The sequence below is a fragment of the Nerophis lumbriciformis genome, linkage group LG19 (assembly GCF_033978685.3).
Source record: "Nerophis lumbriciformis linkage group LG19, RoL_Nlum_v2.1, whole genome shotgun sequence".
In the NCBI taxonomy this organism is placed as follows: Eukaryota; Metazoa; Chordata; class Actinopteri; order Syngnathiformes; family Syngnathidae; genus Nerophis; species Nerophis lumbriciformis.
The window spans coordinates 25,160,627-25,176,731 of NC_084566.2; the positions used below are offsets into that span (position 1 = coordinate 25,160,627).

Sequence of the window (16,105 nt, forward strand, 5' to 3'; positions counted from 1 at the left end):
CAGGGCAGCTGTGGCTATGAAAGTAGCTTACCACCACCAGGTGTGAATGAATGATGGGTTCTACATGTAAAGCGACTTTGGGTACTTAGAAAAGCGCTATATAAATCCCAGGTATTATTATTATTAACTGTGATTGATCATGATTAAACTAAATCCAAAATGTGTTTAATCTGATCATTTGACAGGCCTAACAAAAACTAACTTTTACATTAGTATAAAACAATACAATAGAATGTGGTACAAACAACTACAGTACCGTATTTTTTCGGAGTATAAGTCGCTCCGGAGTATAAGTCGCACCAGCCGAAAATGCATAATAAAGAAGGAACAAAACATATATAAGTTGCACTAGAGCAGGGGTCACCAACGCGGTGCCCGCGGGCACCAGGTAGCCCGTAAGGACCAGATGAGTAGCCCGCTGGTCTGTTCTAAAAATAGCTCAAATAGCAGCACTTACCAGTGAGCTGCCTCTATTTTTTAAATTGTATTTATTTACTAGCAAGCTGGTCTCGCTTTGCTCGACATTTTTAATTCTAAGAGAGACAAAACTCAAATAGAATTTGAAAATCCAAGAAAATATTTTAAAGACTTGGTTTTCACTAACTGACAAAGAAACAGATAACAGATTTGGTGTCCAGTTCAAAGTGTGACATGATTTATTTAAAAATTTGAGAGTTGATTTTTGTATTTTACATGAGTTATTATTTGTACAAACATGGTGCAAAGTAATTCATGATTTGTTAAAAAATGTTAGTGGCTAGCTAGTTAAAATGGGATATTGTAATTTCACAAGACTGTCTTAGAAGTGATCATTTGAAAATGTTCAATTTGAAAAATGTGCACTTAGAGAAAATATAAAAATAAAGTGTTGCATATTGATATTTATCTGTTTCTATATATATATTTATTGTGAGAAATCATTAAGATGATCAGTGTTTCCACAAAGATAAATATCATTAATTATTAATAATAACATAGAGTTAAAGGTAAATTGAGCAAATGGGCTATTTCTGGCAATTTATTTAAGTGTGTATCAAACTGGTAGCCCCTGCGATGAGGTGGCGACTTGTCCAGGGTGTACCCCGCCTTCCGCCCGATTGTAGCTGAGATAGGCTCCAGCGACTCCAAAGGGAATAAGCGGTAGAAAATGGATGGATGGAAACTGGTAGCCCTTCGCATTAATCAGTACCCAAGAAGTAGCTCTTGGTTTCAAAAAGGTTGGTGACCCCTGCACTAGAGTATAAGTCGCATTTTTTGGGGAAATTTATTTGATACTCCAAACTTTCTTTCTGCTGCTCGATTACCGTTTTCTGCTGCATATTTCACTACTTCCAACTTGTAACCTGCAGTATATGATTTCCTTTTCGGTGCCATTTTTGTTCAGCCCTTCCCAGTTTTTATAAGTTACCGCCAATGTTGAAATGATCCATTTTCATAGGTACAGAAGTAGTAGCCGAATTTTTATTGGTTGACGTGTGTGTGACGACTGCTGATATACGCCTGGTCTCTTACGTGAATGAGATAAATAATATTATTTGATATTTTACGGTAATGTGTTAATAATTTCACACATAAGTCGCTCCAGAGTATAAGTCGCACCCCCGGCCAAACTATGAAAAAAACTGCGATTTATAATCCGAAAAATATGGTAGTTTTATGAGGTAATGTAATAATAATGTAAACAAGTATCACCTTCCAGCTGCTCCTCCGTCAAATACACCATCAGCAGCTTTTTAATATTTTCATTCTGCCTTTTAGATATTATTTTCAACATGGCGGGATAGGCTCATTCTCCCTTAGTTTGGTACAGACGAGCAGTTCTACGCTCAAATTGCTCCACCACACTCTGTCATGTTTTTGATTATTTATTTCCTTAATTCAATGAATATCATCCACTTCTTATTCTCAGCAGTGTCCTTCACTCCCACTTTCGTTCTTCGTATGGTTGGAAAAACTAAGTTATGTCGATCTCTGGCTGTAAGCTAATGCTAGCGAGTAAGACATTGGATGTTCAGGCTTCACTGTGACATTTGCCACGCCATTTTCCTTAAAGTAGATCAATTGCGTTCATCATGCACAGTGATGTAGTGGTTAGCGCTCCTGCCTCTCAGCAAAAAGGTCATGGTTTCAATTCCCGGGCGCAAAATCTTACTGTGTGGAGTTTCCATGTTCTCTCCGTGACTGAATGGGTTCTCTCCGGGTACTCCGGCTTCCTCCCACCTCCAAAGACATGCACCTGGGGATAGGTTGATTGGCAACACTAAAAATTGGCCCTAGTGTGTGAATGTTGTCTCTCTGTGTGTTGGCCCTTAATAAATAGGCACAAGATTCTTGTGTGTAGACGAATAAAGCTACGAAGACTGAGGTGTCAGCCAAAACTGTCAGCAGGTAAGAGATATCGCTTACTCAAAAAACTTAGTATGCACACAATAATTTTGTACCTATTTGCTACGCCACCTACTGCAGAAAAATATTTAGGGGGGGATGTCAAATTTTTTCAAGGGGGGCCCTTCGTAGCATTCACACAGTCCATTTAATGCTGGACTTTGTCGGTCCACAACTGATGAGTAAACATGTAAGAAAAACACTTTATATTTGTGGTTATCATAAGGATATATGTGTAAAATTATTTAGGCCTTTATCGTGTCCAAAGAATTAAAGAGTTGGCCATTTCTATGGTAATAATGGGATTGTGAAGGACTGTTAATAATACGATGTTGATGTGCTAAAACCTCTTTCTTGTTTAAAAAGCTACATACAATAATAACTGTTCTTTGTTCATGCACATAATACATATTAAAGTGTTAGGATGTATTCATTCATTCAAAGTAATATTTAGATTTTGACACATGTCATCTGTGCATACATTACTAGAATAACCTTTGGGGTTGCACAGATGATACGTGGCAATATCAAAATATTATTTTGAATCACTAAGATGTAGTTTGTGGTTGATTTTAGTTTTTTAAAGGGTACTTCAACATTTAAACAGTACAGTGTGTACTTTATTATCATATATGTAACTATCTGGACGGGACGGCGTGGCGCAGTGGAAGAATGGCCGTGCGCGACCCGAGGGTCCCTGGTTCAATCCCCACCTAGTACCAACCTCGTCATGTCCGTTGTGTCCTGAGCAAGACACTTCACCCTTGCTCCTGATGGGTGCTGGTAGCGCCTTGCATGGCAGCTCCCTCCATCAGTGTGTGAATGTGTGTGTGAATGGGTAAATGTGGAGGTAGTGTCAAAGCGCTTTGAGTACCTTGAAGGTAGAAAAGCGCTATACAAGTACAACCCATTCATTCATTCATTCCATTCATATCTTATAGGTAAAAAGGGTACTTATAGTAGTCATACCAAAGACTATAAAAATAGGACCCGTTGCCTCCCTTCTTGGCACTCAGCATCAAGGGTTGGAATTGGGGGTTAAATCACCAAAATTATTCCTGAGTGTGGCCATCGCTGCTGCTCACTGCTCCCCTCACCTCCCAGGGGGTGAACATGGGGATAGGTCAAATGCAGAGGATCATTTCACCACACCTAGTGTGTGTGTGACTATCGTTGGGACTTTAACTTTAACTTTTATATGTAACTGTCCTATGGGTATGATGGGTACTTCAACATTTTAACATTACAGTGTGTACTTTATTATCATTATAAGTAACTGTTTTATGGGTATAAAGGGTACTTCAACATATAGAGTATAGTATGTAAGTAAGTAAACTGTATGTAACTTTCCTATGGGTATAATGGCTACTTCAACATTTAAACAGTACAGTATGTACTTTATCATAATTATCTCTTATGGGTATTAAGTGTACTTCAACATGAAACAGTACAGTATGTACCTTGTTATCATATATATAACTCTCTTGAATGAATAATCCCAACAGTTGATTAATATATATTATGTGCGTGAACAAAGAGCAGTTATTATTGTATGTAGCTTCTAAACAAAGAAGCGTTTTTAGCACATCGACATTAGTTAGTTAGTTTATTATTTCTTCGGTCAGTGGTCAACAAAATAAACAAACAGTTTTACATTCATAAATTGACAATTTTACAGACCAAAAGGGTTTAGGCTGAAGTTGAGCACTTATTTCACCTAACCAAAAAACAATCTCAAATACAAGATGAGCTTCATAGAAATATGACATTTCCTTTACACAACATTAATAAATACACCTTGTACACAACATAAACACTGTTCAAGTATGTACACAGTAAAGACATAGACAAATATAGACATTGGCTCAAAAACGGTCCTTTACAATCTCATTATTACCATAGAAATGGCCAACTCTGTGATTTTTTCGGACACGATAAAAACTTAAATAATTTCAAACACATATCATTGCGATAACCACAAATATAAGTGTTTGTCCTACATGTACCGGTGGTAATCAGTTGTGGACAGACAAAGCCCGAAAGTGGTATACGCGCTTTCACGGCGCAGCAGAGGAAATCATTTTTAGACACTGAATCAGTTTTTGGCGCAAAACACCGATAGATTTAACTTACAGTTGTGTCGATGTCAGGATCGATGACTCACCTGCTGATGGCATCAGAATAGTAAAAATGAAAGGTGTCCTGTTCACTATCTCCCTGGTGTACACTTATTTATACTTTAACATGTCACTTCATCGTTTTATCGTCTTAGTCAACCTTGTTTTGATTACTGATCATCTTTTTTTTACTGCTCCGATGTAAAAATAAATAAAAGAAAATAAACCGCTTCCATGGCTTACTGTGGCCCGCATTGGCGTTGTTAGGCCTATTTTAGGGGGGCTAAAGCCCCCCTAAAATATTCTTAAGCCCCCCTAAATAATTTGGTGTTATATATATATATATTTTATTTTTATTTATTTTTATTTTTTTTAAAAATTCATATTCATTATAAAGTGGCCCGAATATGAGTTTAAATAAATAATCATATAACCTGTTATTATTCACTCAGTTTCCCCTCACTTCGTAGCGTAAGGTAGAGAGCCCCTTTAGTGCGTCGGTGTCCAGTCCATTCCACTTGTTCATATAGAAAATGTCCACATCACTCAAATTCCAGTCTGCATTTTCTCTGCGACCTTGCTTGCGGTCCTGCAGGTGTACGAAGCACATTATCTTCCTTTACAATGAGTGAAGCTGCACGAAACCTTGTGTGTGCAATTGCAAATAATTTAGTTTTTAAGTTTTGTGTTTCTTGTAGAATCTATATAAAGTAATGTACATTAACCTATTGTTAAAATAATGAAAAAACCATCATTAAATATATTTGTTTTATTGTATTGTTACATTAATAGCTGTTGTATTATTATAAGATGGCTTGTTAAACATTTCATAGGATTTTCAGAGGGAGGAAAAACCAAGACATTTAATATAAAATGTAAAATGAATAAATACATAAAAAGAAAAAGAAAAAAAATGGTTAAAAGCCATCGTCCCGGGGAGCATTTCATTTCGTCCCGTGAATTTTTTTTAAATAATAATAATAACAATGAATAATTTCTAAGTCTTTGTTAGCCGTTTGTGAAGTTTTGTGCTTGTGCGTAACGTTCGCTCGCATTCTGTGCATCTCCTGGGGGCTAAGCCCCCCTGTCCTTAAAAGCTAGTGACGCCCCTGGTGGCCCGCCCATGAAGTCGGGACTGGCAGGGATGTTTGTAACTCAAATTTTTGCTTGTAACTTTAAGCACAACGATTACCCGAGAGAGAGAGCTCTTATCTCAAAACACTCTTAAGTTGAGGTACCACTGTCCTTGAAGTGAAAGTTGATGAGAAGATGTAAAGATGTTTTTTTTTACCTTCACAGTAACTTCCTGGGCACCAAAGAGACGTCTCTGCTCCTTATGGCCATGTTCCTCCTGGCTGTCTTCTACCATGGCCAACAGGTAGCGTTACACCCCACACCACTGTGATGTTTTGATTGACAATGTCAGATTGATCTTCATCGAACAGGTTCATTTTTGTCCACTGAGAGCTCTTTCTAATATTCTAACTGCCTTGTGAAAGGGTCAGCAGCCACCCTAGCTGAGGAGAAAGTGGCCTCCCACTGAGAACACTTATAGTGGACTAGCAGACAGCGTTGTTAATAGCAACCTTTGATGTTTTAGAGGTCGGAGATGGAGCCCACATGAACGTAATTGAAGGTCCTTTGTGGCCGCATTTGAAGTCATCTAGGGGCATATTGATTTTGGCAGACGCCACAATGATGGCGGCCAGCGTGAAGCGCCTCACGCTAATGGGGTGCTCCATTCACACCTCATCACTCTCGGCACTCCGATCAAAAGTAGGATGGGAATTAAAAGACTAAACTAAACCTCTTCCTGTGAGGGATTTTCAAAATAGAGTTGCTTAGCGGGTAATGCGTTTCATTAAGAGTCCCCCACAAGACTGTGCCTTCTTAATTAGAAGCACAGAAAATGTCCTCCAACGATTCAAGGTAATTGACAGTCGTCTTAATCACAACAGCGTTTCCAACAATTGCCTGTGAGAGGCGCTGTAATCCTCCAAGGAGCCCCCTGCGGACCCCAGATGAATGTTCAATTAAAAAGAAGAATTGGCTACATTTTATCAAACGCCGATTCTCTCCTTGATTACCAGCTTGATTGTGCTTTTTCATTAGGCGAGCTGATCGTTCTTCATCGTCGCCATGGAAACCTCTCATCTCATTTTAGCAACACATGTCACAAGAGTAACAAGATGGTTTTTTTCACTGATGATTATTGACTTCTTTCACATTTACTGATCTACTTAGGCATGGATTCTTAACCTTTTTGACTTCGGTGCCCAACTTTTCCACAACATAAGGGCCCGGGACCCACTCAAATATTAACACTGAATTACAGTTGATTTTCAATCATTCAATCGATGTTTATTTATATAGCCCAAAAAGTAATGTGTTACTGTGAAAAGTAACTATTTGGTTACTTTTTTTTGTCACTCTTCCACTGCGGCGTGGCGCAGTGGAAGAGTGGCCGTGCGTGACCCGAGGGTCCCTGGTTCAATCCCCACCTAGTACCAACCTCGTCATGTCCGTTGTGTCCTGAGCAAGACACTTCACCCTTGCTCCTGATGGGTGCTGGTTAGCGCCTTGCATGGCAGCTCCCTCCATCAGTGTGTGAATGTGTGTGTGAATGGGTAAATGTGGAAGTAGTGTCAAAGCGCTTTGAGTACCTTGAAGGTAGAAAAGCGCTATACAAGTACAACCCATTTATCATTTATTTATTTATTTTCTTTTTAAGGCTCCCATTAATGCCCTTTTAGCTTTCATTTCAGTACTGTTATTGCACTGGAGAATAATACAGTTTGGTGGTAGCGGGGGGGGGTATTGTAGCATTCCGGAAGAGTTAGTGGGGTTCTGGGTATTTGTTCTGTTGTGTTTATGTTGTGTTACGGTGCGGATGTTCTCCCGAAATGTGTTTGTCATTCTTGTTTGGTGTGGGTTCACAGTGTGGCGCATATTTGTAACAGTGTTAAAGTTGTTCATACGGCCACCCTCAGTGTGACCTGTATGGCTGTTGACCAAATATGCGTTGCATTCACTTATGTGTGTGTAAGAGCCGCATTTATTATGTGACTGGGCCGGCACGCTGTTTGTATGGAGGAAGAGCAGACGTGACAACAGGTTGTAGAGGACGCTAAAGGCAGTGCCTATAAGGCACGCCCCCAACATTGTTGTCCGGGTGGTAATCGGGACAAATTCGGGAGAATGGTTGCCCTGGGAGATTTTCGGGAGGGGCACTGAAATTCGGGAGTCTCCCGGGAAAATCAGGAGGTTTGGCAAGTGTGGCTTTACCGGATATGTACCACTCCGTACAGCGGCGTTTTAAAAAGTCATTAATTTTACTTTTTGAAACCGATACCGATAATTTCCGATATTACATTTTAAAGCATTTATCGGCCATTTATCGATATTATCGGACACCTCTACTTATAATGTTATGCAGAGGTATAGTTAAAACAATTTTATAGACAAATTATACTATTTATAGTCACGGTGGACTATATATATTTTTCTTCCTAGCGGGGGCGTAACAGAAAATATTTGAGAAGCACTGTTTTAGAGCAGGGCAGCACGGTGGAGGAGGGGTTAGTGCATCTGCCTCACAATACGAAGGTCCTGAGTAGTCTTGGGTTCAATCCCGGGCTCGGGATCTTTCTGTGTGGAGTTTGCATGTTCTCCCCGTGACTGCGTGGGTTCCCTCCGGGTACTCCGGCTTCCTCCCACTTCCAAAGACATGCACCTGGGGATAGGTTGAATGGCAACACTAAATTGGCCCTAGTGTGTGAATGATGTCTGTCTATCTGTGTTGGCCCTGCGATGAGGTGGCGACTTGTCCAGGGTGTACACCGCCTTCCGCCCGATTGTAGCTGAGATAGGCTCCAGCGCCCCCCGTGACCCCAAAGGGAATAAGCGGTAGAAAATGGATGGATGGATGGATGGTTTAGAGCATGATGCCATGGATGTGGAGGAAATTCAATGTCGCCATAGTGATAGCCTGTAGTACATGCAAAATCCTCATTTAAATATAGCGGTCTGCACCACTTTTGCACTTCTTATCAATTGTACACGCACGCAGCCTTTGTAGATCACCTGTAAAACACCAAATCTTAGTACCTGCTATTTTTGGTTTTGCACATGCTATTTAACACTTGTTATGTGGGATCTTAGTAGATCAGGCCATAACTGTCATATTGTATTTTGGTGTGTTGTCTGCACCGCCCACCAAGGGCACCAGATCAATCAATCAATCAATCAATGTTTATTTATATAGCCCTAAATCACAAGTGTCTCAAAGGGCTGCACAAGCCACAACGACATCCTCGGTACAAAGCCCACATAAGGGCAGAGAGAGAAAGAGAGAGAGACAGAGTGAGAGCGAGAGAACGCCACTCTGATTGGCTAATTCCGGGGTATGGGTTGTCGTCTCTTTCACAACGACGCGCTGATAGGCTGTTACCACCTGGGTCATGTGCACAGTGCATGGAACCTTTCGCTGCAGGCACACAGTTGTCTCGTATCGCTACTTCGCTAACTGTTCACTTGTCAGTCACTGAATGTGAATCAAATCACAATGGCATGCTCCAAGTTGGCTCAGGCTGGTAAAAGAAAGGTGGACAGGGAAAACCGACGTTTCAAGGAAGAATGGACAGAGCAATATGTTTTCATCCTACCTACTGCAAGTACCAGACCAATGTGTCTACTATGCAACACTACTGTTGCTCTGGTGAAAAGTGAAAATCTGAAACGTCACTATCTGAAAGAGCACCGCGAATTTGAAGAGACATTTCCTCATGATTCAGAGCTAAGAAAAAAAGAAATCACGAGGCTGAAAAAGCCATATGAAACATCAAGCAAGATTTTTGTTAAATCTATGACACAACAACAAATAGCAACAGAGCAGTAATGTGTGGTGAGGTTGATGGCTGGTGAGGCACTGACTTCATCACAGTCAGATTTACAAACATATGAACCCTAAAGAGTATCTTATTCACCATTTGATTGGCAGCAGTTAACGGGTTATGTTTAAAAGCTCATACTAGCATTCTTCCCTGCTTGGCACTCAGCATCAAGGGTTGGAATTGGGGGTTAAATCACCAAAAATGATTCCCGGGCGCAGCGCCGCTGCTGCCCACTGCTCCCCACTGCTCCCCTCACCTCCCAGGGGGTGATCAAGGGATGGGTCAAATGCAGAGGACACATTTTTTCAAAGTTCTTATTTATTTTTGTTTCAAAGAAAATATTTCATGTATTTTATTGGATATTTATTTTATTTTTGTTAATTTTAAGAAAATGTTAAACAACCTACCTCCTGCTATTACATAAGCTTGACCGATAATAAACGGACCCAGCCTGTTTCAAAAAAACATTTGTGGACCTTCAAGATTTGTACTTGAGGACCCCTGCCATAGTGGATCCAACATAATGTGTTTGTCATTCTTGTTTGGTGTGGGTTCACAGTGTGGCGCATATTTGTAACAGTGTTAAAGTTGTTCATACGGCCACCCAGAGAGGGGAAAAAAATGTCAGCGGAATTTGGAAATGATTATGAATGATGTTTTCTCCCTCCAGCTGGAGTACACCGCCCGTCTGGACTTCCTGTGGCGCGTGCAGGCCAAAGAGGAGATCAACGAGATGAAGGAGCTGCGAGAACATAACGAGAACATGCTGAGGAACATCCTGCCCAGTCACGTGGCCAGACACTTCCTGGAGAAGGACCGGGACAATGAGGTGCGCGCACGCTGTTGATGCTACTTAATAACATCTATTATTAAAATATACTACTAATAATAATATAGTCTAAAAATACTAATATCTATTTGTATATCTATTAGTATATGATATTATCGTATATTATCTTATATTATTAACATCTACTAATAGTATACAATTAGGGATGTCTGATAACGGCTTTTTGCCGATATTCCGATATTGTCCAACTCTTTAATTACCGATGCCGATATCAACCAATATATACAGTCGTGGAATTAACACATTATTATGCCTAATTTGGACAACCAGGTATGGTGAAAATAAGGTACTTTTAAAATAAATTTAAAAAAAAAAATAAGATAAATAAATTAAAAACATTTTCTTGAATAAAAACAAGTAAAACAATATAAAAACAGTTACAATGAAACTAGTAATTAATGAAAATTAGTCAAATTAACTGTTAAAGGTTAATACTATTAGTGGACCTTGCAGACTGTATTGATATATAATGTAGGAACCAGATTATTAATAACAGAAAGAAACAACCCTTTTGTGTGAATGAGTGTAAATGGGGGAGGGAGGTTTTTGGGGTTGGTGCACTAATTGTAAGTGTATCTTGTGTTTTTTATGTTGATTTAATTTTAAAAAAAAATTGAAAAAAGAACGATACCGATTAAAAAAAAAACGATACCAATAATTTTCGATATTACATTTTAACGCATTTATCGGCCGATAATATCGGCAGGCCGATACTATCGGACATCTCTATATACAATAATGATAAAGTATACTATATCTGTGAATAATGTATACTAATAACATCTGATAGTATTATTTACTAATATTGCTACTATTAATCTACAGGTGAAACTCAAACAATTTGAATATGGTGCAAAGGTTTGTTTATACCAGCAATTAAATTTACTAGGTGAAAGGAATACTGTCTATGACAGGGGTGTCAAACTCATTTTAGATCGGGGGCCACATGGAGAAAAATCTACTCCCAAGTGGGCCAGACTGGTAAAATCACAGCACGATAACTTAAACATAAAGACAACTTCAGATTGTTTTCTTTGTTTAAAAATAGAACAAGCACATTCTGGAAATGTACAAATCATACTGTTGTTGGGTTGTTGTTTTTTTACACTTACATGTTGCGGTTAATAGTTTATTTGTCGTTATTTATACTTTCTGAAATAATCATGTGATAATGTTCATCCGTCAACCCGTTGGTGTTAATTTTCAATCTATCAAGATAAAAAAATAATATCAAAATCAAATTACAGGATGTTATTTATGTAGTTTGCTCATTTTCCTCGACTGGTGCACTCACATGTGGTTGTTGTTGTTTTTTTACATATGTGGCATCATCTACAAAAAAATTGCTACTGCGACATCTAGTGGACACATGTAGAGCAGCAGTTTCTTTCATTCAAAAATTTCGGCTAATTTTTTTATACTTAGCAAACTCACCGTATATTTGACACTCCTGATCTATGACATAGGCTCATAATATGCAATTCAAGATATTTCGAGCCTTCTTTTGATGATTGTGGTTAATGAAAATCTCAGAAATGTAGGGGTTCGAAAAAACTGTAAGCCGTGATCATCAAAATAATAAGAAAAAAAAGTTTGACATGTCTCACCTTACATGTAATGAGTTTATATCACACATTAGTTTCACATTTGCAGTTGTATTGCTGACATGAATGAACTTCTGCACCATATTCATTTTTTTTGGAGTTTCATCTGTGTACTACAGTACTTAAATCCATACCAGCGAGTTTTGTATTGACATGGTAAATAAAAGTCTGCGAGTGTATTTGTTAACATTTTGGCAGCTATGGCGACGCTCACGCTGTTGGGGGGGGTCAGATGTCAGCATTATTCTTGCACGCCTTCGTGTTTATTAGGCCTCGCCATTTTTGTTGTGCAGTGGAACAAAAGGTGACGGTGTGATGAATTATGAATGTGGTGTTCCTCAATAAGCATTTTAAATGCAACATAATCAGCCTTGGTTTATTATTGATAACTTTGTTGGTGACGTATTGACTTTTTGTTTCTTTTCTTTTCTGTGGCCTTCTCTAACATTTTTTTTATCCTGTTTTACTTTGTTACAATCATAATTCATAACAAAATAGTGTTTGTTACTATTGCTAATATTTGTCACTGTACCAGTGACGTGCAGTGAGGTTGATGGCTGGTGAGGCACTGACTTCATCACAGTCAGATTTACAAACATATGAACCCTAAAGAGTATCTTTTTCACCATTTGATTGGCAGCAGTTAACGGGTTATGTTTAAAAGCTCATACCAGCATTCTTCCCTGCTTGGCACTCAGCATCAAGGGTTGGAATTGGGGGTTAAATCACCAAAAATTATTCCCGGGCGCGGCGCCGCTGCTGCCCACTGCTCCCCTCACATCCCAGGGTTTGAGTAAGGGGATGGGTCAAATGCAGAGGACAAATTTCACCACACCTAGTGTGTGTGTGACAATCATTGGTACTTTAACTTAACTTTAACTTTACACATACAAACTGTAGTACACAAAAAAGCACATTTAATAAAAAAAACGTTATTATGGTCTTACCTTTACTTATAAGTGCGGGAACAGTGGTGTTGGTGTTGGAGGAGTTGTGAATGAATGAAATATGAAATCCGTGCTGCAGTCTGCAGGTGTACCTAATGTTGTGTCCCTGCAGTCGTTCACGGCTCCTCCGGCGCGAGCATTGCTGTTTTTGCACTTTTTGGCTTCTTGTTAAGTGACTTTTTTTGGGTGGATTCGGTCTTGCACGTGGAGGGTTTGGGTGTGGGCTTTGGTTGGTGTGGCGCTCCCGTTGGGGGGTGCATTCTGCGGCAGGGGTGCATTAACCGGCACCAGGAGGCGGGATTACTGCGAACCTCAGCCAGTGCGTCTTCGCAGCAGTTTTATGATTGCTCAGCACAACAAATACATTACACACATACAGTTGTTGACAAAATACACTGTACATTATATACCTCAGCTAACTAAACTATGGAAATGTATAATATAATTCATATAGCAATACGGTCTCACTGCACAGCAAACCAGCAGTTAGCCGAGTCCGCAATCCATGTTGAGGCACAACTGAGTGACGTGCCTCAACTGGCTGCTGATCACCGCACCGTCTCTTCTCAGTATTTGAACGGCACATGTGAAAATTCAGCGATTTTGAATAAAAATAATCTAAAACTGGTGAAGTTAAATGGAAAATAACTTTATAGTATAATCACTGGATACATATAACAATTTAATTTTATTTTATTTTTTTTGCATTTTTTTTCTTTCCATGATGGCGGGGCCTCACCTGCCTCCAGTGACCGCATGTCACTGCACTGTACCTAGTATTTGTTACTATCGTTAGTATTTGTTACTATCAGTAGTAATTGTTATCATCACAAGCATTTGATTGATTGATTGAAACTTTTATTAGTAGATTGCACAGTACAGTACATATTTCGTACAATTGACCACTAAATGGTAACACCCAAATAAGTTTTTCAACTTGTTTAAGTCGGGGTCCATGTTAATCAATTCATGGTACAAATATATACTATCAGCATAATACAGTCATCACACAAGTTAATTATCAGAGTATATACATTGAATTATTTACATTATTTACAATCCGGGGGGTGGGATGTGGAGGGGGTTGGGGCAGGGGGGTTCGTCAGTCATCAACAATAATATCATCTGAGAAATGGACATTGTAACAGTGTGGATCTGACTTGGTAGGATATGTACAGCGAGCAGTGAACATAGTGAGCTCAGAAAGCATAAGAACAAGTATATACATTTGATTATTTACAATTGATTATTTACAATCCGGGGATGTGGTGTGGGGAGGGTGTTAGTCTAGGGTTGTAGTTGCCTGGAGGTGTTCTTTTAGTGCGGTTTTGAAAGAGGATAGAGATGCACTTTCTTTTACACCTGTTGGGAGTGCATTCCATATTGATGTGGCATAGAAGGAGAATGAGTTGTTACTATTAGTAGTGTTTGTAACTATGGCAAGTACTTGTTAGTGTCAATAATGTTTTTTACTATCGCTAGTGTTGCCTTTTGGACCAGTTGTTCCTCCCAGGGAATTCAAGTCACAAGTCGCTCCCAAGCTCTTTACGACACTTAAAGCTGAGTAGAAAAACCACCAGAGACAGAATAGGTATTTTGTAATATATTTGCAAAGCTTTGCATATACATTCAGACCAGTCCAGCATAGAACATTCTATCGCGTCCCCAAGATGGTCTGCCCCCCCCCCCCCCCCCCGACCAAACCCTCTCCCCTCTTAAGTCGCAGCCAGTCATGTCTCTCTAGCCAAAACAAATGCCCATTATCGCTCTTTCTAACATTCCAAAGCTTCAAGGTTAACACACACAGTTTACTTGCAGACAAACAGAAAGAGAACAAATGGAAAAACACGAGCTGTTTTCAAATATGACAATGAAATAAAAGTAACACTTAAATTCGGATATATGTAAATATCTGCCTCCGACACTAGTATTTGTTATTATGGCTAGAAAGTGTTACTATGGTTAGTATTTGTTACAATCCATATTATTTGTGACAATCAGTAGTATTTTTGTTTTACTATCAATAGTGTTTGTCAGTCATTCCCAGTATTACAATATTTCCCAGTCAGTGGGATCTGAGCCGAGGATGTCTTTGTGGCTTGTGCAGCCCTTTGAGACACTTGTGATTACAGGCTATATAAATAAACTTTGATTGATTGAAATAACATGAATAAAAGCTAAACATTATTACCCTAAAGCAGGGGTAGGGAACCTGTGGCTCTTTAGATGACTGCATCTGGCTCTCAGATCAATCTTAGCTGACACTGCTTAACAGGATAAGTAATGAATAATTCCGCAGGTAAAAATAACATTCTTTTATTTAATCCATCCATCCGTTTTCTACCGCACCTGTTCAAGAAGTCACATTAATGGTAGGAAGTATTTTATTTATTATTGGTAAGTGTCAGAATAACAATGTTATTAAAAAGAATAAGAGACTTATTATGCTCTAAAAATGTTGGTCTTACTTAAAAATGCACGCATTTAGTTATATTCGGTGTTAAAAAATATGATATGGTTCTCACGGAAATACATTTTAAAATATTTGGCTTTCATGGCTCTCTCAGCCAAAAAGGTTCCCGACCCCTGCTCTAAAGGATCAGATATATAGTAAATATGTCTCCAAGATGACTTGTTTACTTCAAAGTCAACACTGCCCCCTGGTGCTGGAAGACATGTCGTGCCTAAACATTTCAATACATTATATTATACCAGGGGTCGGCAACCCAAAATATTGAAAGAGCCATATTGGACCAAAAATACAAAAACAAATCTGTCTGGAGCCGCAAAAAATTAAAAGCCATATTACATACAGATAGTGTGTCATGGAATTAAGAGGACTTAAAGTAAACTAAATGACCTCAAATATAGCTACAAATGAGGCTAGCCTAAATAGCCTGTTAGCATCGATTAGCTTGCAGTCATGCAGTGACCAAATATGTCTGATTAGCACTCCACACAAGTCAATAACATCAACAAAACTCACTTTTCATGCACAACCTTAAAAGTTTGTTGGACAAAATGAGACAGAAAAAGAAGTGGCATAAAACACGTCCTAGAAAGTCAGAGAAAGTTATACATGTAAACAAACTACGGTGAGTTCAAGGACCGCCAAAATTAGTAGGACAAAACGGCGCTCGCCAAATACTCGAATCAGTGAAGCATGTTTAATATAAACAGTGTGCTTTATAACAATTGGGGAGGTTTGTGTCATGTTTGTCCTCCTACAGAAACCATATTAAAACAAAAATAGATTTTTTTTCCCCTCATCTTTTTCCATTTTTCATAAATTTTTTGAAAAAGCTCCAGA

General features: G+C 39.0%; 1 protein-coding gene across 2 annotated transcripts in view; it reads left to right on the forward strand.

Annotated features, from left to right (window-relative positions):
• Positions 1-16,105, forward strand: part of adcy8 (adenylate cyclase 8 (brain)) — a 140,383-nt gene that overhangs the window by 119,405 nt on the left and 4,873 nt on the right. For both annotated transcript variants that reach the window (XM_061979126.1, XM_061979125.1), the window contains exons 13-14: positions 5,802-5,880; positions 10,065-10,223. In XM_061979126.1, coding sequence (XP_061835110.1) covers positions 5,802-5,880; positions 10,065-10,223 — 238 coding nt within the window. The remainder of the gene's footprint in view (positions 1-5,801; positions 5,881-10,064; positions 10,224-16,105) is intronic.